This window comes from Eptesicus fuscus, chromosome 5 (genome assembly GCF_027574615.1).
Source record: "Eptesicus fuscus isolate TK198812 chromosome 5, DD_ASM_mEF_20220401, whole genome shotgun sequence".
NCBI classification, from domain to species: Eukaryota; Metazoa; Chordata; class Mammalia; order Chiroptera; family Vespertilionidae; genus Eptesicus; species Eptesicus fuscus.
In genome coordinates, this window is record NC_072477.1 from 89,765,127 (window position 1) to 89,790,015 (window position 24,889).

The window sequence follows — 24,889 nt, forward strand, 5'->3', positions numbered from 1 at the left end:
ATAAGCTGTACACTTTCTGTAATTTTAAGAACCACAATTTTATCCATATACTAGCTTTCTGAAAATATACAATTATCTGCCCTGAGAAGCCATTATTTTGGAAAAGAAAAATCCATAACCTAAAAATTGGAGCTGAAGTCTTAATTTAGGTAGTAGACATTGAAAGTGATTAAATAGTTTTCTTTTTGTTCATATGAGGATAAATGTGACCCATGTCCACAGTTTCAAGATGGCTACCAACATCCTACTATCTCCAGGAGGAAGGCAAAGTGTATTTAGTATAGTGCAATAAAAATGGAACTTAAAAAAAAATGGAATTTTTGCCCTAAATAACACATCCTGGATTTATCTTTCAAATATTTCTGTCCCTCTTAAAATTGTGGAAGATCTTGAAGATGAGGTAAGAGATAAATATTGGGAGTGATTAATAAGTGCAAACAAAGTCACAAATCACAGCATGACATAAATAAAGTGGCATTACAAATAATTTGCATTGTGCCCTCACTTTATAACGGAGAAAACTGAGCCCCAAAGAGGTAAAGTGACTTTCCCAAGGCCCTACAAAGACCAACATGTAAAGCTGAACTAGAGGCAAGCCTCTTGACTCCTAGTAGCACTCTTTCTACAACACTACACAGTCTGTCAATGCAGGAACAGAAATGTCAGCTCAGGTAGATGTCAATCATACAGTTAAGTAAAACAATGAGCAATGCACCCTTGACCCTAGAAGATATGTACAAGGCATACAAAAATTAATCAGTGGTCTTTACCCGATGTGAACAGTTATTTTCCTCAAAGAGATTCCTCTGTGGGAAATATCCTTATGCACTCATTCTTGCCAGGGTTTGAGGATTTGTTTCTATTTAGTGAGATAGCACTTTTCCTCCACCCCAGCAGGTACAAACAACTACCATATAGTCTCACTGTCACTAATTTGTCCCTTCTTCCAACCCATTCTCCAGTCTGCTGACTGAATGGTCTTTCTAAAATGCACATCTAATTGTGTTTACATTTCTTCAATGGCTTTCTATCTGCTATGAGATGAATCTGTACTTCTCAGTCTGATTCAAAACATTTCACCCATACCACTCCTTCAATTTTACTTCCAACACTCTCCTCACACTTTCCATTCCAGCAATAAAAAATAGGTATGAGTCCCTGCACACGATATGCTTTTCATTGTCTGTGGGCCTTTGCACATGCTGTTTCCTCCTCCTGGAATGCCTAACACGTTGCTTCTCCTTCCAGGGTGAACTCAAGCACTACCTTTTTCTCTTCCTGCCAGATATAGATGCTTCCTTCCCTTGGATCCCACTGCATCTGCACAGACCTCACATTACTTTACTTGTTGCATTGAACTGTATTGTCTATGTGCAGGCCTGTCTCCTCAAATGCGTTGTCTCTGAAGTCAGAGACATATCTTTTTCTCTATGCCTGTTATTTTGCCTGATGTAAGCACTCAGTAAGTATTTACTGACTGAAGAAATAAATTAACAAAGAGACTACCATATTCTTTTACTATCACAATCTTTGCATCTCAGGGCGATATCTCTAGTTCTTTTGCATAATGTATAAACTGAATATATATTAACAATGGGCTATTTGTATCAACTTCTGTTTTTGGTTTCTAGCAACTATTTTCTCTAAATACAATTTTATAATCACTTTCTCACTATAATGGTTTGATTGTGGCATGAAGTTGGTGATGAAATATTAACTCCTATCTACTTGTGAATGAATAGGAGAATTTGGGTGTAATAAATAATGAGTCATCATTGTTCAGACATTGGTGAAGAACATTCCTTTTAGAGCTCTCTTTTATTGGGAACACAAGTTGAAGGATATCTATAACCCACTAAGAGTATAAATGGATATTTGGATGTAAACAGAAAGTGGTATCAGTATCATCATGCCAAGTGAGTGCTTTAAATAAAGATTTTTAGTTTTAAATAAATGGAATTTAGATTTAAGATTTAATTTACTGGGGTTCTATTGCTGTTTGACTCCTAGTCGTCCCCATCTTGCTGAGTAAATGCTGCCTAGATGCAAATGTCTTTTAGAGAGCCTTCTACACTGAAACCAGGGATATCCTTGATACATAAACATACATTGTCCACTTGAAATAATACCCTCATATTGATAAAAGGCTTCACATCAAAATATGAAAGAATTTGCCAGTATAGTCTTCCTTTAACATGTACATAATCTTGAGCCAGTTCCCAGATCAATAAAGACAGGTTCCCATAGCTGTTTGGGATGGGAATACAAATAAATAATATGATAATTACCACTGTAATACAAATAAGTAATATGATAATTAAGAAATAATAATACAAGAATAAACTGTTTTGCACACTCACAACTATAAACCTACTTCTGCCCTCCCTTGTATAAGGCACAAGGCATCTCACTTCTGAAGTGACTTGCAATCTTTTGATTCCTTCCTGACTATTCCACTGGGTTCCACTGTGCTCCCAAGCTGCAGCTCCTACTCAAGTGTGCAGGGTGTCCACTAAGGGATAGAAGTTGGGAACACAGTAATAGCAGCCATTGCTTTTGCGTAAGGAATGAGTTCCTCTTGGCCATCGGACTACCGTTCATAGAGCAGCCCTATGTGGTATTGTCATCAACAATCAACACTAGTTTTTAAATTCTTTTATGTATATAATACCACACTGGCCAGTTCCCACTCTCACCCGCCAAAGAATGATAGGATTTGTGACTTTCTTGTCCCCTCACCACTTCAGAAGAATTATAGAATTTTAAAGGTCTTGAATAGTGGGTGTGCCATAAAAAGTTTAAGTCTGGAATGAAAAAAGAAATTAACTCTAAGGATTTTTCAAGTCATTAATTTTTAGGGCTCATTTTGTGTTACATCTAAGCTTTGGGAAGGTTGTTCATTTTAAACATTACAGCATTTCCTCAGTTTTCATCTGAATAAGGCAGGGGAATGTAAGAGATCCTCTCTTGCTGATTACATAGAATGAGGTCTTTTTTCTGTCATTTTGAGTCAACCCACCTAGAATTTTAACAATTTTGTGTTCACATTAAAAATAAAAAATATATATTAATCATACTCCTATATCTTTACATTGTTGCATATCAGAAAATATTATAAGGGAAATAGTGAAAGTGTTCCATAAATTCATTCATTCAGCAAACTTACTGAACAACTTTTATGTGCCAGACACCATACTGGTACTGACTAATAGCAGATACACAAAGGGGGGAAAAAGAATATGGTTGTCTACAGCTCTAATTTAAGAATGTGAAATGTGACCACTATCAAATCACATTGGCTTAGAATTTCCTTCTGTCAAGTTGATGTCTGTTCCTTTGAAAACACACACACACACACACACACACACAAAACTTCTCTGGTGGGCAATGTTAGTCAAGATGAAAAATGTTCAAACTTTATAACTTAAAAAGCAAGAAATATGTGTGTGTGTGTGTGTGTGTGTGTGTGTGTGTGTCGCCAACTTGGGTGGGGTAATTTGAAAGTTCTTCATGAACTTATAAAAAGATATAAGCTTCCGTTTTCTTGAGCAACTGAAATGAATCCATTACACTAAAATGGCTCTTAGTAGCAGAAATAAGTAATGATTTGCATTATAAGCTAATAAAATAAGGGGTTAGGCATATCTCTACAATAACCTATTTTTAAAATTCACTTTTATAGAGATTCTCTCCCATTCCTACTTAAATGAACTTGGAAGATTGTTCACCATTCAGTATTGTTTAAATTATAGGGCACAAATCTGTCATCTGGTTTTTAAATATTTTTCCCCTTTGGTAATGTAGATGAGTAATATAATCTCCATTCTTTAAGACTATGCTAATGTAATGATGGTATAATTTTGAAAAAAATTAGTTTTTTTTTACATCTCACATCTAGAAACCTCCTGACATATTAGAAAATATAATATTCTTCTGAAAATACACTTTGTTAGTCTTCCTGAACACTCATACTTCAGTGAATTGTACTTTTCTGTTCAAAAAGAGCTGCAAAGCCTTTCCCACAAGCAAATCCCCTGGAGAAGACTTTATTTGAAGTCAGTCTATGTTTCACGGTAAGGACTAGTAAAAGGTGTGGCTTTATCATCAATAATGATAGTTCATTCTAGATCCCAAAGCCACTTCCAATGTAAGAGTATGAGAAAATGGCCTATCCTGCCAACAAAGAGAACCCAGGATGTCTTGTTTCACACTCATGATTATTTTATGTTATACTCCTAGGTTTTTACATCCTCAAGGAAAGAACACTAACATTAGACAGAGATGTATTTTGCTTTTACAATGTCCCTGTATGCCCGATACCTGCATGTTTCAATTTGAGGTAGGAAAAAACTATTTTTATACAATTTCACATTTCTCTGAAAGTTGAGCACCTAAATCTTAGCAAGTGAGCAATAATTTCTCTACTAAAGCAATTGTGAAGAGCCAGAAGTTTGTTCCAGTGACAAGAAGTAATAACCCTCCAGATTTCATTAAAAGCTCTTGATTTTTTTTTTTCCTTGCTACTATCTGATAAGGGACACCTTTCCTGATTTTTGCTCCCTGTTAGTAATGAGAATCCTATTGCTATTTGTGGCAGTTTTCAAAGCTGGAACTATCAAGTAACACACTTACAAGTTACTTTCCAAGGGAACTGCTGTCCGCTCCCCCACGGAAGTCACTTCTTATCATTCCCCTCCCTGCCTTTCCCAGGAGTGAATTCTCTCCTAATGATTTGTTAGATATATAAAGTGAAGAATTTAGAAACGGGCTGATTGGTGGACTCGCCTGTTGCCACTAAAGTTTTCCTGGTACCTCTTGATGCTACTACTGCAGGGTTATATGATTAATTCGCTTCTCTCCTTGTCTCCTGGCAGCTAAATGGGAATATTGGAGAGCTGCCAGGAGGAGGTAGCAACCTGCTTGCCCCTGATTGTGCCTGCCAGCTTTTTAATAACGGGAGTAGGGTCAAGTAAGCGAAATCACAAACTGAGGAGAGCATTCTGAGAATGCAAAGGCAGTTAATGTCCTTCCAAGCCTCGGATGGCTGGCAACCCTTGGCAGAGTAATCTATGCTTTGTGGCACCTGACCCTTCCTCGGTGACTGTTATCTGTGTATTCACTAGAAACATATTTACAGAATCTCCCCATTAGCAAAGATGCCTTGTGTGTGATTACCCAATTGTCATGGCCACACTGAGGTGCTGATCCAGTCCCTATTCACGAATGAAAAAACGGCACTAAACTGCACGCGGGATTGACATCAAGCAGGGATCTTCAATCAAACAGATCAAGACTTCTCCTGGTAGATCTCAGAGATTATCACAGTCTTGCTTCCCCCTTCTTCCCTAACCCCTAGACCACCTCCCCTCCCCCAGTCTTAGGAATTCCTAAGAAAGTTAAGAATAATTAGCTTTAAGAATTATCCAGAGATGAGTCTCTTTAAAATAGACTCCATCTCGGAAAATAGAGGAGAACACCACTTCCTTAAACTACTTAGCATTGCTCCCATTTATACAGTATTTAGTGTCAGCAAAGTACCCTCTCCGCATTTAAAATGTTTTAGTTGCAAAGGCAGACAGAGGTAGATTGTGGGCTGGCTTTCCTTCATTCTTATGGAATAAAATTTAAATAAAAACAACAACTTATTTTTTCCTCTGTGACAAGTGATCATGAGAGTGCTTGCCATTCAAAAGTTTATTGGAAAGTTTAAAAAGTGGTGCCCCATCTCCCCCCCCCCCCAAATAAATGGCATCGAGATCCATCCTATGTTGGCTCTCACTTTGCGAAGCCGTAATTTAGGGAACCGAATTAAACTCAGTAAGAGCAAATAAGTGGTCATGAATCAAATGGGGGGAAAAAAATACACTATAACCCAGAGTCGTCATGTGTCTCCCCAATGAGATGTCTGAGGGCATAAAACTGACTAAGGCGCCCCAGATCAGAAGGCGATAACGTCAACCGGGATCAAGAAATACAACCAAGGTGAACTGCCTCGACAGTAACCGCCGGCGACCCTTGGGGACTGCGTGGGGTGCAGAGCCCTGACAGCTGGGGAGATGCAGAGACCGAGAAGGCTGGCCCTCGGCAGCCCGGCGGGCGGCGGCGCCCCTGACCCGCGCTCTGGGCCCCGGGGCCCTGCAGGATCGCGGGGCCGGGTCGCCCGGGGTCCGACGCCCGCCCAGCCGGCACCCGCGCAGAGGCAGGCCTGGCGGCGGTGAGCCCACTCTGGGTGCCGGAGCTCAGCCACGTCGAGGCTGCGCGGGGCCCCTCCGGGCAGCTCCGGCCCCCGCGCCTCGGTCGCGCTGCGCACGCCGCGTCCGCAGTCCCCGCGCCCGGAGCCGCCTCTGCCCCACCGCGGGCAGCGAGACGCAGACCTGCCGCCTGCCCGGAGCCCACGCAGGGGCCAGCCGGCTGCGCGGACAGGAAAGCTCGGCGGAGCGGCACCTGAGGGCCCTGTCTGGGATTTGGGGGCGCCGAGAGCGTGGGCGCCCCCGCAGTTGAGCTGAATCCATCCCCCGGCGAAGACGCTCGGGCGTGAGCGTGCCACGGGGGCGGGCGGGCGGGCGGGAGGACTGGGAGGAAACGAACAGGGAAAAAAAAAAAAATCTCATCACCACCAAAACCGTTTCTAAGAAGTCCTGAGGTTTTACTTCTGGAGATTTCACTTTAAAAGCTGGGGGGGGAAAAAAAAATATTCCACTGCTTTTAATTGAAGTAAACAAAGTGCAACAAATCCTAACTCAAATATGATTGCAGTGAGATTAGGGCCTAATTGCTTAGGGTTCAGGTGGAATCTGCGGGCTAAATCCTACAGGGCCGATCTGAATTTCACAACCGTTCTGTCAAAAGGAGGGCGGCGAGAGCCCACACGCTTACTAACAAGTCATTTTTAACAGTTACAAGCCTCGCACAAAGACCACACAGGGCGTCTAAGAGATGCAAATCTAATCCCCGGTCCTGCTCCCGGCCGTCCACAAAGATGTGCTAAACCCGCACAGAAAGGAAACCGGTCCTCCGTCACCGGCCCCCGGCGAAACCTATTAGCGGGCGGGCAGAGCCGCGTCCACGGCAGCGGCTGCAGAGGTTAAGGACAAGTGCAAATAAGGGAGACCCGGTTTTGTGTTCCGTGTGAAATACCGGGGGAAACTAACCCCACATGAGTGACAGGATTCGATGCGTGGCTTCGCATTCATTTGAATGCTGGGGGGGGGGGGGGCGGGGGGCGGAAAATACACACACACACACATTCAGACGTTTGAAGGCTCCCTTTCTGAATTTAGGAGAAAATGAAACAAATTCCCTCAAAAGTTGACAATCTTTGCCTCCGAAATGATGGAGGAATATTCAAGAGGGAGGGAGGGCCCGCGGGCGACGCGAAGAGGGGGAAGCCAGCCGGGCGCCTGGAACCCGGAGGCCGACTGCGCGCCCAGGATCCCCGTCCTGCGCGGGAGGACCGCGGCCGCGGGCTCGGTGCGGGGCGGTGCGGGGCGGGCGGCCCCTGGCGCGGACGCCGACGGCAAAGTCTGAGCAGCCGCCCTGCAGCCCCGACGCGGCGGCGCTCGGCCGCGGGCCTCCCCCACGACCTCCCCGGGCCGGGACCTCTGGAAGGCGCCTTTCTGGGGTTCCCGGACCAAAGAGGCCCCGCGCGCACAGCGTCGGGCCGGGGTGCAAGAGGGTTAGTGTGTTGCAGATGAACTGTATCAACAGTGCGCGTGCGAGACCCTTCAAAAGGGAAGCTCCTGGGGATCCAGGACCCTCGGAGAAGCCCCCATCCCGGCTGGGGTCCGAGGGGGGCCAGGTGAAGGGGGAGGGGTCGCGGGAGGGGGCAGAATCCCCTTCTCCTCTCCGCGGGGTCGGAGACCTGGGAGCCGCAGGAGCGCCCCGGGAGTCGGGCGGCCGGAGGAGGGGTCGGGGAAGCGCGCCCCGCTCGTGGAAGGGACCGCGAGGGCAGACAAGACCCGCCCGCGGCCAGACCGGGCCGGGCCGAGGGCGGGAAACGGGTCGCCCTTTGGGGACCTGCCTTCCGTCCCGGGAAGCGGCTCAGAACCCGAAGGTACGGGCGGCGGGGCGGGCTCGGCTCCGAGCCCCCAGCGCAGTCGCCCTGCCTTTTTCCCCGGCGGCTGGGGCTCCCTCCGCGTGGCACCTCCTCCAGGCCGCGCCGGCGGGAACGAGAGGGGGCGCTGTACACCCACCAGGGTCGGGGAAGACCCACAGGCTCTCCTTTTTCCAAAGGCTCCTCTTCAACTGCAGGGAGGAGGGGGTGAGGCATTCGTGCCACAGAAAGGATTTTTTGTGTTTCCGCGGAAGTTTCCAGAAACCAGTATTTCTTCTCCCGGTGGCTTCACACTCTGCCCTCCAGGTTCCTCCTAATTCGTTGCTCCCCAGAGTGCAGAGCTCGGAGCTGGCCGGGCTGGAGGAGCGGGCTGGAGCCTCGCAGGCAACCCCAGCCCCTGGCCCTCAGCTCCGTGGGCCTTGAACTGCTCTGGCAGGACGTCCCTATGCTCAAATTCGGACCGTAGGGAAGGAGCGGGTTGCTAGATTTGTCTCTCAGCTCAGAGACCAACCACAATACACGCATCTGCTTCCTCCCCATCCCGGTCTCTGCCTGACCAGGCCAGGCCTATGCCTCAGGTCGGGGCTACTAGTATATTCACTCCTCCCTATCTACGGACACTAATTGAATTTCTCTGTGCAGTTGCTTCTGTCATTTTTCTCGCTAGTCCTCCGATAGGGTGACCTTGGGGAGGGGGGGGGGGGTGTGTCTCTGGCCTTCTTATCCCGCAACTGGCCTCCCACCTGGGTTTTACTGGCTTTCATTCTTTAGGGTTTAGCTCATCTATTTTATCTGCTTTTCCTAGTTCTGGCATTAGGAAAACGACACGGAATTGCCTGCGAAGTAAGACTGCGCTGTGAGGCTGGAATCGGACAAGAAGACAAGTGAAACCTGGTCATCGAAATGTAGAAATAGAAAATGAGGAAAATAATGAAAAGTAGGTAATATAGTCAAGTCGGGTTATAAATACAAGAATATGATGCTCTTACTGGTGACCTTTTAGACCCTAATGAGCCCCCCCCCCCCCCCCCCCCTTCTCCCTCTTCCCCCCTAATACCACGGGAGGCAGGGAGGAGGCTCCGCTTCCTCTCCTGCCTGGGATTGCTCCTGATGAGGTAACCGTGCTGAGCCTTATGCTCCTTGGTTCCTAGGGAGGTCCCGGAGGGTGGGAAGGAGCCAGCACAGATCCACCACCACTCCTAGAAATGGCCATGTATGCAGTCATTGCACTGGTATGGGGTGGTCAGGTGGCTGAAACTCTCTGCCCTGAGAGCCTGCTCTGGCTCTCGGCTGCTCCGGGGCACATTCCTGTGCCCTCCTCTGCCTACCCGGCCACGCCAAGCCCAGTCCTCAGGTGGGTGAGCTAGCGCCCCTTCACCGTAGCAGGCTGGGTCCTACCGGTCCCAGCCTCATCCGCACTCCATCAGTGCTGGTAGTTCTGTCCTCCCCTTGCAGAAAACAGGGGCTGGGGGCTCTCTGTTGTGGGAGGCCTGACCTTTCACCCTTGGTTCAGAAATGAATTAGTGCCTCAGACCACTCTTGTTTATCCAGAGATAGATTCTAGAAAGGGGGGGGGATCTAGAGAGTTCACAGCTGATGAGAGAGAGAGAGAGGTCTTTAGATCTTTGTGGTCTCCATAATTTGACATCTGTTTAGAAGAACCGGGGCTTTTATGACAAATTTTGCAGAAAATCAAGCGAGCCAGCAGGACTTGTGCAGAACCCCCCACTCCCTCCCACAGGCCTCTCCATCTGTTGGGTCTCCTGAGACCCTCCCAGGGGCAATGCTTTGTAAGAATGTCTGAAACACAGCGCCTGCCTGAGAGGTACCAACTTGCAGTTAATAAATGATCCCCTTTCAAAATAAAAATGGAATGGGCATTGAGCACACACTATTACTAGTTTGAGTTTCAGAAAAACTAGGAAGTTCTCGTTAGATGTTGGTACCTGAGCAGAGACAATAACCTTTGCCTTAGGAAAACTCATCGGGGAAATAGCAGCCATTCGTTTGTTTGATGTTTTCAAAGAACTATTGTGTTTTAAGATTGTTTAAAAAACTCCTTCAAGTTACGGTTTGGATCACCTTGGGAACCCAGTGAACTAATATCTATATATCCTGGGGTAGAAATTCACAGGAAATTTCTGCTCATCTGCACACCAGGCTTCTTGGTCTCCAGAAGGGGTTGGGGGCCCGGTGAGCAGGCAGCCTCCCGGGAGCCCAAGTGGTTCCGGATGTGGAACCGGATGAAGAAACCGCCCGCTGGCCTGGGCCAGAGGTGCAGGGGAGGCTGGGGGAGCAGATTGAGAGGCCGAGTGCTGGGCGTTGGAGGGAAGGCCGGGGGTGAGGGGTGGGGGGGGGGCCTTGGACCAATGCTGGGGGCGGGGGGGGAATCCCGAGCGCGGTGGGGAGTGAGGAGTCCGCGGGTCGAGAAGGGCTCGGTCCGGGACAGCTGCTTCTCCAGGTCCTGGGAACCAAAACTTCCTACGAAGAAAGACCAGAAAATAGCTGCAGGTTTTCAGCGCCCACGCTTCTCGCCGAGACCTCTGACAACCAATTGAAACCGCGGGGCCGCCAGGAGCCCCCGGGGCTTGGGCGACGCCGCTGGGAGGCCGCGGAGCCGCCCGGGCGTGGGTCGCAGCTCTGCGCCCCGGCCCCGCCACACCCAAGCCGGGCTTTGCAGCTCCCAGCGAGCCTTGTAGCCTCGGACAACTTCTTCTGGCGGCCCTCACTTTAGAAAGAAGTCTGAATTTTCTATCAAATCTTGTGCCCGCGTACTCTTCTCTAAAACGACTCTTAACCAGCGCCGAGAAGCACAAACGTGGTTTCTCTCTCACCATTTTTGTCTGTCTCCCCCTCCCCCTCCAACTACCCTCCCCGCCTCCAATCGTCGAGTTGAGATTTTTCTAAGCAATTAAGTTATATATTCAACAGGAATATTCGCTTCAAAATACAACGGGACTGAAGATTGATGCATAAGGTCTGAGGCTTGAAGAAATATTTAGAGCTTGCCTGCAGATTCTGTCACCCATCATCTGCTCAGAAAGCGCTCAGTATCTTTCAGCGTGTCCGGCTCTTATGATTGCAAATGGCCCTGTTTTCAAATGGAAATAAGACTTGCAAACTGATTATGTGTATTGAATTGGAATCACTCCCCAGATCCTCTTGTTTAAAATGTATTGAAAAAAGGATGATGGCTGCAGACCTCAGTAACCAGCTCCCTCTCTTCTCGGGGAGGTTGATCTATTTTGAAACTTTTTGCTATTTGGGCCTGTTTCAGCTGGATAATTACGTGGCCATTGTATTACCGGCCTGAGGCAAATACGTGGTACACACACCGCCTCCCAGCAGGCTCCCCTGCCCTCCCCGCTAGCATCATGCCAGAAACATCATACACACCACACATTCTACCGCTTCTGCCCCAACACTTGGACCCAAAGACCAGCTATAACCAGCAAGACTCAGCTCTGTAAAAAGCACCAGCAGAATCCCACACCCTTTCCCAGGCACAGTTGTCCCTCCCTCTTCCCCTCTCCTCCTTCCCAGCCCCCTCTCCTTCCCTCTCTTGTCTTACCAATGGGCAGAACCACAAACACAAACTCCCAAGTTTCCATAGACACCCAACCAACAAAATCTAAGTTTTCAGCCATGTCCACAATTTTCAACAACTAATTTTGTGTTGGTGTGTGGCACTGTAGCTGTTGAAAAACAGTTCATACAGGAAGGTTAATGTCAACTGTTAGGGATGCAATGAAGTTCTTGTATGTTACCACACGTCTCAAAGATGTTCTCTTTGCCTCCATCTAGTGCTAGATTATGGCTGTGGGTAGGTTGACTTTTTGTGAAATATTTTCAAAAATGTTCCTGTTTAATTTCTGTATGAAGCCCTTGTGGTGTGCAGACAGATATCTGAGCTTTATCTGCAGTGTGAGTTGTGAGTATGATGGATTGCAGCACTTCCAAAGCTTTCCACACCTAGGCTTCAGCCTCAGCAGGCCTGCCAGGGAGCAGCAATCAACTTTTCCCTTAATATCACAGGTCGGTGAGTAGTAATGAACCAGCTACAACTTCTGGCCTTGGCTAGAGGGGGTGGCGTGCTCTGTGCACGCTTGTGCTGCAAAGGTTGCAATTCTTTCCGAAGCACACTCGGGAGGGAAGGATGAAGCCCTTATCCCCAGCTCACTCCTCCTCCCTTAGTTCCCACCCTTGCAGACCTCCAGGCCTGATGGAGGGGCCTGGTGGGGAGAGAGGTTTAATCCTCTGAGGCTTCGGAGTCTCCTCTAAAAGAGCCTGCCCCTCCAAGTCAGTTTAGAAACCTGGTGCTTTGGGGGTGCCTGCAGGGACCCTAACTGTCTGGGTTCACTCCCTACACGTGCGTAGCCAGATGTGTTAAAACATCGACCTGGTCCCCTAAGTTAGAACAGAGCCAGCCGCTAGCTTAGGGGCACTAGCTCTCTCTCAGTCCTCTTCGTGTCATTACGGTAATTCCCAGGTTTACATCTGAGCGCAGGCACTCAGCCCTGTGTGTTCTGGGGAGATCAGGTAAATCGGTGGCACTCGGACCAAATAAACCCTTGTTTTCCTAGAGCTCTGGACACCTTCATGCAGCAGCATTGGGAGGGAGAGTGCTAGGCAATGCAGAAGCCCTGCCATTCTCTGATTTTCCCAAGAAAGACTACAGGGCTTCTCGGCTGAGGAAGGGTATCCAAAGACTCTTTTCATGTGGCCTGACATCTTTGTAGGAAAGACACTATCAACAATCATGAAAATCCCTAGAAATACAATGCTTAACAATGCACCAACAGCCTGGTGTTACTGACAATTCTATCTAGCAAAGACAGGGTTCCCGGAAATGCATGAAATACTTGTTCTTGTCGGACTACACTCAGACCTGCCCTCTCATTTCCACTGCTCCGTGAATGGAGGGTGGGAGTGGGGGCGGGGAACATTTGCTACAAACAAGGGTCAGAAACATTTCCATTGTTTTTGTTAGCTGGCAATAGTAACAAACAATTTATATTAATGATTTTCATTAGTGGATGATGTAGGTGTGACAAATGAAAGCAATTTTTGTTATGGATTGCTTCAAGAAGTCTCATCTACAGCTGTGTGTCTCAGGCAACAAGTTCATTTTCTTTAAGAATCAATTTTAATATTTTCCCATAATGTTATTAGTTCTCATTTCATGTAAGCTAAATTAATGGTCCAATTCAAAGTTGGCAAAACTAAGGAAAGTTTTTGTTTACTTGATTTTTTATTCAGGGAAACTCAGTTTCACATGACAACTTAATTGATGTAACGAATGTGTTCAACTTTCTTGCATGTAACAGGTTCTCTATGATCTCCTATAAGAGAATCCTATATTAAATTTTTTCTTTTTAAGTCTATTATAAAATAGACATATAAGATAGATGTATGTGTGCATGTACTCCTATGATACATACACAGGCAGGTGTCTCTATGCAACCACTTATACTTACATACAGAGTGGGCAGAATCAGATGTCACTATTGTGTTGGAGGAAAGGGCCGAATGCCTGCAATTTTTAAAATATGTATTTCCATTTCAAGCAGAGCACAAATAGTGATTGATTATATTGCAGTGCCCTGCAAGTCACTAAAAAGAAATAAAACGGGAAAATGGATTTAAATCTTATGCTTCCCCAAACTGTTACAATTCGTAATAACAAAGACAAGACAGGTTTAAGAAGCAGAGGCCAAATGGGAAACATTATCATATGAGGAGCCTGGGGCCATTCCTAGATGCCCTCCAAGTAGGGCATTAGGTCACTGTCAGTGGGAAGTGCAGCCAGCCACTTCAGCGATGGCTTGGGGGCTCAGGCACAGCCAGCTCCTCCTCCGATCCTCTGAGAACCATCGGGAAAAGTTCAGAAACACATGTACACCCGGGGAGGAGGCATGCAGACCCTGGACCTGCCCTTCAGTCAAACAGTCTTTACTCCCATCCACACCCAATTCCTCCAGCCCCTTGGGTGGACAAGCTCACTACAGATGGCGACTCCAGATAGGACACTCTTTCCAGAAGCTACTGGGCAAAGAGGCACCAGAAAACTTTCTGAACTCTCAGCTGAGGCGGGAGCCCAAAATGGCCCCACAGAGGGTGGCCCGAAGCTGCAGAGACACCATTGTACAACCACAAGCACACCAGCCAAGAAGGTAGGGAGAGCCCGGGGAAGGCGGTGTCCGGCTCTCCTGGCGGAGCGAGGAAAACATTCAGCCTCATTCCTCTCAGGACTCAAGTCTGTCATTTTCCTTCCATTCCAAAAGAAAGCCGAATTTGAAACAAACAAATCAGCAAACCATGCCTAGGAGCCATTTAATCTCAGATTCACATTTCCCAGCAGGCTTTCCAGTTCTCCACAAATAACATCGCTGCTCCCCCGCTAACCGTTGTGGGGGGGGCGGCGGGGGGGCGCGATGTCTGGAGAGAGGAGACATTCGATCAGAATTCACAGCAGCTTCTCACAACTCTCTTGTTTATAGAAAATGAATGGGCTGCCCGGCTTGCTTTTAGTTCAGAAAAGGGGTCAGTTTTTATCACCACAGTTCACACAGATCCTGGGCTTTTTTTCCCTTATCTTAAATTGACCCGCTTTTAAGATAAAGACATAATAGAGAAAGCATTGACCTTACCTGGTCCCTAATGAGTTGGAAGTCAGAAAACCCCGCTCTCATTTCCTCTCATCTCGCTCGGGTCGCCTGAGAAGAGACTCGCGCTACCTTTTGCGCCCTCGCGCCGGGAGATAGCCCCTCGCCATCGCGCACGGGCCGGGGAGCGCGGGGAGCGCGCGGGGAGAGCGCGGCGGCCTCCAAAGTCTGAGAATTCCTCTCTGGGGTTTCAAAATCGCAGACCTCGCTGCCAGACCTAGGCCTGGCCCAGCCCCGGGAGGATGTACAATCCCTTCGAAGGCTCCGGAGCAGGTCTTCCTCTTTGAAAGGCCAACCCCTAGCCGTGGGAAGAGGGGTGCCTCCTGCGTGCGGCCCTGGGGCTGGAGCGCGCGGGCCGCCCCGCCGCTGGGAGTCAGAGTCCTGAGCGCTTCCCGCCGAGTCGGCTGTGGCCTGGCTCCCGCTCCACTCGGGGGGGATTTTAAGCTAGCTACTCCCCACCGGGCCAGTCCCTCTCCCAGAGCCGCTGAGGCAGTCCCGGCCCCTCACCCCCTTCCTGGCCTCGAGGACTCCTGCTGTACCTGCTCTGGCCCCTGTCGGGGGCGGCGGCAGCCCAGGCTCTCTTCAGCCGGCTCAGAGCTTCTCTGCCCCGCTCTTCTGGCCTCCCCTGCACCGGGCTCAGTCCCCAGCCCCGCGCCCAGCCAGCTGAGAGGGCTGCTGTCCTGTCTCTCGGACCGACGGAACCGGGTTCCCAGGCTGGAGCGGGGGTTGGGAAGCCGCTCTAGGATGCTCAACATCAAACAAGCCAAGCCTGGGGCTTCAGGCCTCGAGCCACTAGAGCCTCTCTCCAGGGCTCTCCAGGAAGTCCTCTTGTTTACTGGGCAGGGTGGGGGTGGGGGAGAGGAGGAAAGGGGGAATGCTGTCTGCAAAATCTCCCCCACTCTCCCCAGCCGTCAGGGCCTAGGAATGGGTAGGGTGCTTGGGGGAGGGGGGTGCTCAGCAGCCTCGCCTGGATCTCGGGGAGAATTGCGCTGCCGCCACGCTTGGGGAAGCTTTGGGCTCTTCCAGGCACGTCAGCGCCAGGAACATCCTCAGAAGGCTGATTTCTCCCTCAGGGGAGGCCGGCACTGACCCAGGCCAGAGGTACTGGAGTCCTAGAGGAGGTCCACTCCAGGCCTTTGCAGGGGGGCAGGGGGTGTCTCCATGTTGCGTCCTTGGCTACACTGAGCTTTCACCTACTTCCCTATCAAGACGCTTCCAATTGCGTTTCAAACCTGCTTCCTGCAGCCACAGTCTCCTGGCCAGGAGCGGGAGCTGGGGGACCCAAGGCCCTATTGTCTCCGTCCCATCCGCAGTCCCCGGGACAAATAAACAGACTTCAAACTAAACTGGCTCTTTCTAGCCAGAGGGATGAAGAATGCATTCGCTAGAAACTCCATCCACTGCTGAGAGTACCACAGCCCATTAAAATCGCGCCTGTCAGAAACCTGCTCCCGGCTAGGGTAGGGCGGGATGGCAGCAGCTCTGGCCATTTGCCAGGCACTGCCCATCTTGTCCCCCACCAGGCTTGCTGCTGAGCACTGGCCACGTTGATCAGAAGCTCTCACACCTACGGAATTGGGACCTTAGAGCCAAACATCTCCCCGCCCTGAGCTGGCTGGCTTGACCACTTCCATACCCTGTCCAGGACCACTGCTGCCCATTCCAACACAAGTGTATGAACGTCCCGGTCCTGGATTTTTGCTTGTTTTCCAAAAGGTGAGACCTGCTGAAATTTCCCCCAATTAGCACACTCCCTAGACCCAACCAATCATCCTTTCTAAATCCCCGAGTCTCATGGATATTGGAAACAGATCCCAAGCAGCCAGAAGCCAACGGGAGGAAGCCCAGCCTGGTCCCAGTCCCAAGGCACCGCCGGAGAGAAGCCCGAAGAAGTCAACCAAGAGGACGGCAGTGATGGGAAAAGGCCCGAGGCCTGGGGACTTCCCGTAAAAGTTCCCGAGGGGCGAGAGTGGAAGTCAAGAAGAGAAGTGGCGATTCAATAAAATGAAGAGAGGGAGAAATTAAGAGGGAGGGAGAGCAAGAAGGGAAAAGTTGAAATTCTAGACAAGAAGTGAGTACATGATAAATATAAATCAATCCCCCACAATCAAACACTTTTAGGCCTAGGAAAAAATGCTGGGAGGGGCATCTGTAGGCAGCCCACTCACCAGGTTTCCTTGCAGGTTTATCAGAGTTTGATGAGGAAGGAGCATCCCATCCTGGTACTATGATTTCTCTCTACACAGAACCACCACTTTCTCCTCTCCTCCCCAGGTAGCCCTAAGAGTTCCCCAATAGCCACATCGGGGCACCAAAGAAACCAGGAAATAAGAGGATGGAGGAAACATTAAAGATTTTATTTTATTTTTTTTATTTTATTTTTTTTTTTTGCTGGGGGTAGGTTGGTCAGGGAGAGGTAGAGAATCGGAAATAGTGAAAAATAAGATATAGGAGCCCAGAACTAGAAACCAGTAGAACAAAGAGCCGAAAACCCAGGGGAGGAGGGTGTCCCCAGGTCAGCAGCCCAGTTGGACACCTCCCAAGGCCAGGGCACCTCCCGAGGCCCGAGAGGCCTGGAAAAGCAAGAATCTGCGACCAACCTGCGATGGGGATAGCCATTTCAGAGTAGAAACAGAACCGGTAACAGACTTTTCCACTTTTGAGAACTATCTCCCACCAAACTCTAATTCCAAGGAGACTAGGCTGCGAATCAGAAATAAAATGATTGATGCTGAAATCTACAGAGGCAACCGGTTCAGTAATAATAATTGCTCATTCAGGGTAATTGGCTTAGCTGTGTAAGACCATAGTAGATACTTTCAAAAAAACAGAAGCCTGGTTCTGAAAACGAGTCCTTTGGTCTAGCTCTCTTCCTTCCTCCTTTTCCCTCCTGAAGGAAGTCGTTTAGCTTTTCTCCTCTTTATTGCCAAGTCTCAGGACTGTTCAAGTTTTGGTTCTACTCAATTCTGAGGCAGAAGGCCAGGACTCCTTAGCTGGTTCAGGAGCCTCTGAGACCCTGAACAACTCAAAGCCATTCAGGCCAATGATGACCGCCCCCTCCAACCAAAAATGCCATTTAAAGCCAAATCAAAACCAAACAAAAGGTGGGTTTTTAATCAGAAAAGGAACCTTTTTAATTTGTATAATTTATTAGAAGCTTCTTAGGAACTATATTTAAGCCAGGTATCTACATAAGTTACAACAGAAAAAGACTGACGCTTCAAATACCAAACTGCCAAATAATATACACAGATTTGTCAGTGCCCATAAAAAATATGATGGGCTGGGGGTGGGACCGGGGCTGTTTTGTTTTGTTTTGTTTTGTTTTTTACAACAAAATGTACATAGTACTAAAAACTAGGCATTTAGTCCAACTTTTGACAGCATTTTACAGCTACAGGTTCACATCAAACATGAAACAGTTTTAGCCAGGGCCCGCAGCGGAAGGTTGCGGGAGGGGGGCATTTCCTTTGTGTCAGCGACAAGTGGGTTCGCTGGAAGTGTCCGTCCTCTCCTCAGCCCCCATCTCCCCTTCAAAGACATCTCGGTATTTACAAGCGAGTCCACTATGCTGGCACGGCCGTACCCAGAGTGGAGTTTGTGATCTTTAGAGTCCAGAGCCATGTCAGCATAGAGGCCTCTCCAAACGATGCCCGAGCGTGGGAAACCACTGGAATCACCTAAAAGACACCTGGAAAGTTGTTCTTGTCATGTCCTTCTCGGTGTAAAGGTTCCTTAAAGAATTGGATTCCCTTGGTGATTTTTATTTTCTTTTTTAAAAAAAAAATCCAGAGAGAGAGAGAGAGAGAGAGAGAGAGAGAGAGAGAGAGAGGAGAAAAGACATCCAGCAGTTTGGTCTTTGTGATTTTTCCCTTCGTCTAAACCGGACAGGTTCTTTAGAAAAGCCGAAGCGCTAGGCTGGGAGAGGCGGGTACTTGGTGTGTATGGCGGCAGGAGGGGAAGCAGTGAGGCTGTGTGCTGGGCTAGGCGCAGCCTGGAGTCCTCTCACCAGGTCCGACCGTATAGCAAGGTGGAGCAGGACATGGTGCCATAGTCCGAGCCCGAGGAGTTCAGGTGGGACAGGCTGGAGACCTGGCCCTGCAGCGCCGCGGGGCTGGTGGCGTGGTGCGCCAGGTCCGGAGACTGGCCCGCGCTGCCCGGCTGGTGGCCCGGGTGCGCACCCAGGCCGGGGCCGCCGCTGCCCACCGAGATCGCCGCCGCCGCCGCCTGAGCGGCCTGCGCCTGCTGCTGCGCCTGCTGCTGCGCGTGGCCCTGCAGGCCGACGGCGCCCGTCGCCGGGGCGCCCGCCTGGCAGGGTTTGCCGTCTTTCACCAGGACCGGCACCGCCACGCGGCGCGGCGACTGCTGCTGCGCTTGCTGCTGCTGCTGCTGCGGGCACCCGGCGCCCCCGCCGCCGCCGCCGCCGCTGTCCTGCTGCAGCTGCTGCTGCGCCGCCTTGTCCTTGGCCTGGCGCTTCATCTTGTAGCGGTGGTTCTGGAACCAGATCTTGACCTGCGTGGGTGTCAGGTGGATCATGCTGGCCAGGTGCTCGCGCTCCGGCGCCGACAGGTATTTCTGCTGCTTGAAGCGCCGCTCCAGCTCGTACACTTGCGCCTGCGAGAAGAGCACCCGGCGCTTCCGGCGCGGGGCGCTCGGCAGCGGGGCCATGTTCTTGCTCACGTCCCCCAGCGAGCCCAGGCCGCCCATGCCGCTCATGTTCATGCCGCTCGCCGGGCCCATGAAGCGGGAGACTGTAAGCGACAAACGCACAGCGTCGGCCGGGGCCAGGCCGGGCCGGGCCACCTCGCCCATCCGGGCCCGTGGCCGGCCCAGCCCCGACGGCGCCCTCCTCACCTCGGCCGCCTGCGCCCCGAGAGGCCCCGCAGCAGCGGGGATCGCCAGCGCCTGCCCTGGCCGTGCCGTCGAGGGGTGGGCTGGAGAGTTCCCGCCTCCACCCCGGTTACCTCCCGCAGTCTCCGTACTGCACCCCCCAAAAAAACACAGGTGCTCCTTTCGTACCCAACCGTGGCCGGAGTCGCGGGGTGAACGGGGCCCCCCGGCGGCGCGGCGAAGTGGGCCCAGGCCAGGAGGTGGGGCTCGACGGCAAGACCCCAACTTGGGGAGTTTAGGAGACGGAGGTATTCAGAAAGCCAGAGCCCCCCGACGCTCTGCGTCTTGGCCGCTCCCTCCGGTCAGCCCCAGGGCCGGCCCCGGCTGGGACCCTTTAGGTCCCGCTCCGGAGCCGCGCGCCCTCCCGCCGGGTTAGACTGGGGAGCGGCCGCCGGGCGCCGGAGCGCGTCCCGGGGACACGGGAAGCTTCCCGCCCGGACAGGCCGCACCTCTAGGCACCCCGCTTGCTCCCACTGCCTACGTTAGGGGGCTCCTCCGCGGGCACTCCGAGGTCTCCAGCGCGGAGCAGAGCTGCTGGTTGGCCTCGTCTGGGAGACGCCGAATGCCGGCGCCCGCCCGAAAGTCCCGCTACCAAGCGTCTCGGACCCTCAGCCCCGCCAGGGGAAGGACCCCCGGCTCCCGCGCCCGACTCCCTGGCGCCGCTGCCCGGGCCGCCCACCCCGGTGCCCGGCGCGCAGCCGGCAAGGCGCCGCGCCCTCCCGGCGGCTCTCCCCGCTCCTCCCGCGGTCAGCACGCGGCCCCCCGCCGCGGGGCGGCCTCACTTACTGGCGGGGAAGCGCGGGTCCGGGTTGGCGCCGTACCATCCGGGGCCCGAGGCGGCGTTGCGCATGGTGTCCTGGTAGGGCGGCAGCTCGCTCATGTTGCCCAGGTTGCCGTTGCAGTAGCCCCCCACGGCGGAGTGCGACAGCTGGGGCACCCCCGCCGCCGTCATGTGGTAGGCGGCCGTGACGGCCCCGTGGTGCCCCACCGCGTGCTGCTGCATGGCCGCGGCCGGGGGCGCCGCCTGGCCCGGCCGGTACGCCGCCAGCGGGGCGCCCAGGCCGCCGCCCTCCATGCCCGCTTTCTTGTAGCTTTCCTCCAGGGGACTCAAGATGTCAGACACTGAGAACGGAGTCGTGTGCTTTGGACTCATCGACATGATTCGGCGGCGGCTGGAGGAGGAAGGAAGAGGAGGAAGAAAAAAAAAAAAAAAGGGGAGAGGGGGAAGGCGAAGACTCCCTGCCTTTTTTTTTTTTTTTTTTCTCTCTCTCTTCTCCCTCTGCCAAATATTCTGGTGTTACCTTAACGCCGATCTTGTTGGATGTACACGTAACCGAGCGGACCGAGTCCGCCTTAATTGGCTGGAGTGGCGGCTCGGGGGCCGCCTCGCGTTTGTTTTAGCCCGGCGCCAGGTTTTAGGCAGCGACCAGAGGCGGGGCGTAAGCGCGAAGGCAGCAAGACAATGGAAGCCTACATCTGGCCCCGGATAATTAGCTTACATGCTGATGACAAGGTAAACACCTTTAAGTTTCACTTGTCAGGATGTTTAGGTTTCAAAGAGGGAGAAAGACGGGAGGGAGGGGGGGGGGACAGAGACAGACACTCGACCCGAAGCATTTCTTCCCCCCCTCCCCCACCCCCCTGTCCCCCGATTTTGTGGGGTGCGGGCGGGCGTCGTGCGGGGGATGGAGGGAGGGGGGTGCGGGGGAGGGGGAAGGAGGAGGGGAACCGAGAGAGGGAAGGGCCAGAGGTGGGGTACGGAGTAGCCGAGGAGGAGGGATGGCGGGGAGGCTGGAGGGCGACTGCTGCTTTGCAACCAACTTTCGGAGTCACCAAGTGAACCGCGCCGGTGGACCGGGTCGGGGCTCCCCGGGGCGGAGGCAGGTGTCTAGAGGGAGGGGGCCGAGGGCTGAGTCGGGGGTTTCACCTGAGCCTGCAGGGGCTGCTCCTCCCTCCCGCCGCGGCCTCCCAGCCCCGCGCCTTCCCACAGCCTCCGGGCCACATCGGGCGGGCGTCGCGGCGCAGAGCCCCAATCGCCAGCCAAGGAGCGTGCGAGTCGGGGCGAACCCTGGAGCCGCACTGTGGGCTGCGTGTCTGTCAGTCTGTCTTCTTCTGCCCGTGCCGGAGGGACACCTCTGCTCCCCGCCCCCTTGTTCTCTACCCAGGAGAGATTCCCTGCGGGCGGAGGGGGCGCTGAGCAGGGGGACGGCTGCCTGCGGGAGGTGGCCCAGATCCCCGCGTCCCTCCCTCCGGCTCAGGGGCTTCTCCGCAGACCAGCCCGCCCCCCGCCGCCCCCCGCCACCCCCACACCCACCCCACCCCACCCGCGGTTCCCTTTCCCCACCTCCACCCCCTGGCCAAGGCCAGCACGTCACTGGTCGGCGGAGCCGGGAGGCAGCGGGGCGGGGGGTAACGCTAGGGGCCGCCCCTTAAATTGCCCCACCTCAGACCAACCTGGTGTCCCCGACCCTCGCCCATGGCCTGCAGGCGCGGGGTGCTGGGGCCGGGGCTGACTTTCCAAGGACATCCCAGCCCCAGCACCCGGGCCCGGGCTCACGCGGACCTCCCCTCTGAAGCTTCAGGGAGGGTGTGGGCAGGGAGCGCCCCGGGTGAGCGGAGCCTGAACCCCCGCGGGCCCAGCTGGCCTGGAGGGGGCGAGGCCCGAGGCCCCGAGCGGCCCCCGGGCGGGAGGCTGGGCTGAGGCTGTCCTCCTCCCGGGCCTCAGCCATGCAAAAGTGCACTTGCTTCCTCGGGAATAACCAAATATCTTTGTGTAAAGTGGCAGCGTCAATGGCCAGCCGCTTTGTGGCCACGCTGGATATTAGTAGATGAGGATCACTCTGCTTCAATTGGACGCCTCTCATCCGGCGAGCAAGAAACTGCTTAGGAGGAAGTGGGTTTCCTGTCTGCGCGCTCCCAAGGCTTCAAGTGTGAGCCGGGCGCCTTGAGGGTCCTTGGGCGCCTGGAGAGGAGGAGCTGCGGGCTGCGATCCCCAGCCAGTCCCGGCGTCTGCCTCCCACTCCTACCCAGGCCCCAGCCTCTGGCCCACGGACCACAGAGCAGCGTAGCTCTGCGCGGTGCAATACCTGAGACCCGCTCTGATGTTTGCCCGTGGATTTTAAATGTTTTGTTGTGTTGTGTTGTGTTCTTTTGGGGCTGCTTTAGCTTCCTCTCCGGCCTTGGGGCTGGGAGGGCTGGGGCCTCCAAGACACTGCGGGGGCGGTTAAGGAGGCTTCTCGAATTTGGTTTTTGTTTTCAAAATTTATTTCCCCTCCTTGTGGAGAAGGAACTCCCAGTGATGAACAGGCACTTTGAACGATCTAATTCAGCACCTTTTCCATTAATAGCAATTGTAGTAGGAAAGTTGTTTTCTTACTGGCTTTTTATTTCAATCCTCTCCTTGAGGACTGCTCTGTACTCCCTCAGTACAAAGCCAACTTCGATACTAACATTTGCTCTCCTTGCCACCTACGTCCCTCACTGAGCAAAAGACAGCTCAGGGCACCCCGGTGTTGGCCCACATTTCTGTGCGGCCTCTTTCGTGGCCTCTTTCGTGGCTTCGGAGCAAGCAGCCCTGTGTATGGGCGCGCAGAGAGGGGCTTGCGGATGGTGCTTCGAAGACAAATGCCAAGCCCGCACCTTGCCCTTCCTTCCAAGGGGCTTAGGGGGGAGGGGGTTGCTCTCAGGAAGGACTCAGGCCACATCAACTGTGCTTTGGTCAATGTCATGGCTAAGCCTAGGGAGCAAGGAGGGAAGAGGACACTGGGCTCAAGTGAATGGTCAGCGCGGACGAAACTGAACACCGATCTTACCTGCAGGCGGGACCCCAGCCCAGGCTTGCCTCTCCAGGGAGGTCTTAATGTCAGGCGGGGTGCGTTTCCCAGTCATCCGGTGTTTTATTTTCTTTCTCCCTCTCCATTGTGTCATATTATTGGTAAGCGTAAGGAACACCGAGTGCAGAATGTTGAACATTTCTCCGCAATTTAGAAACAGAGGCGATTCTTCACAGGTGTTTTGTGATGTGAAAATAAGATTGGGCGCATACGCCAGTAAGTGCTTTGGAAATCTCTAAGCTCAGAGTCAGCGCTGGAGATTCCTGTGTTGTTATCATTAATACCTCCCTCTGCCCTTAAGACCCTGAATCTGAGCGAAGGGAGGAACTGGATGTATCTTCCACAGACCCTGAGCCGCGCCTTCTGGGCCTTCATCCCTCAGCTGATCTACAGCTCCGCATCAGGCACCAGCTCTCAGGTGGCCGCAGCTCCCCATTTACACCCCCACCCCCGGCTGGCTGAGGGGACCAGGACCCAGAGCCACGCAGCAGGAGTTGTGTCTGGGCTACTGAACTGGAGCCAAAGCTGCAAGGAGTGGGGTGGGCGGGCTACCGATCCTGCTCCACCCTTCCCCCCACCCCCAAACCAGGATGTGTGACAGCCTCCCCCCCTGTCTCGAATCCCATCCCTGTCCCACCCCAGGGCGTACGGGCACCCGCCTTCTTTAGACTGGCCTGGGCCTTTGCAGCGCCTCTCCTACCCAATCCCTTCTCTCTCTCTCTCTCTCTCTCTCTCTCTCTCTCTCTCTCTCTCTCACACACACACACACACACACACACACACACACGCTCACACACACCGCTCTGCACTCTTTCCCAGGCGTGCTGCACTGCCAAGAATAAGCCCCCCAAATAAGGTGTCTTATGGGGGAAAGGCTGCCATCTGTCTCTGAGCTTGTCCAAGACCTTGAGAGCCCCGCCCCTGGCCCCAACACCTCTGCCTGTTCAGAGCGTCCTTTCGGCTCCCTCTCAGAGTCATCTCTAATAGGTGGCCCGGTTAAACCAGCAATTTCTTCATGGCTGCAGGAGATAACATGGGAACCCTGAGTCCACCCCAGAGGGCTGGGGGCGTCTTCCTTTATCCCTCAACTAACCTGTTCTGAAGCGGGGTGGGTGCGGTAGGGCTGTGGCAGGACAGGTCTCTCAAGGAGCTTTCCCCGGGCGGGCGCGGCCGGCCGCACACGCCCATCTCTGTCTGTGCCGCGCTGCTCTGCTGCCTGGGATCCGATCCGCTGGGAACTGAGGACACCCAGGCCCAGGCCAGGTCAGGGATGCTTGGAATTGCCACCCCCCTTTGCTCACCACACCCACCCGCGGGGTCCAAAGGAGCAGCCCTTCGCTCCTTCCAGGGTCGCTTCCTTAAGACCTAAGAACTGGGGGCTTACACGGAGGGCCCAGGCTTGGTTGGAACAGGAGGTGAGGCCCTGCTTCGGGGATGAGAAGGGACCG

General features: G+C 52.6%; 1 protein-coding gene across 1 annotated transcript; it reads right to left on the reverse strand.

Annotated features, from left to right (window-relative positions):
• Positions 1-18,723: 18,723 nt before the first annotated feature.
• Positions 18,724-22,135, reverse strand: NKX2-1 (NK2 homeobox 1). Its single transcript, XM_008150455.2, has 4 exons — positions 22,052-22,135; positions 21,536-21,676; positions 20,395-20,780; positions 18,724-19,469 (listed from the first exon to the last, which is right to left on the reverse strand). Exons 1-4 carry the CDS (start codon positions 22,084-22,086, stop codon positions 18,724-18,726), a joined length of 1,308 nt encoding a protein of 435 aa, XP_008148677.2. The 5' UTR covers positions 22,087-22,135.
• Positions 22,136-24,889: the final 2,754 nt, after the last annotated feature.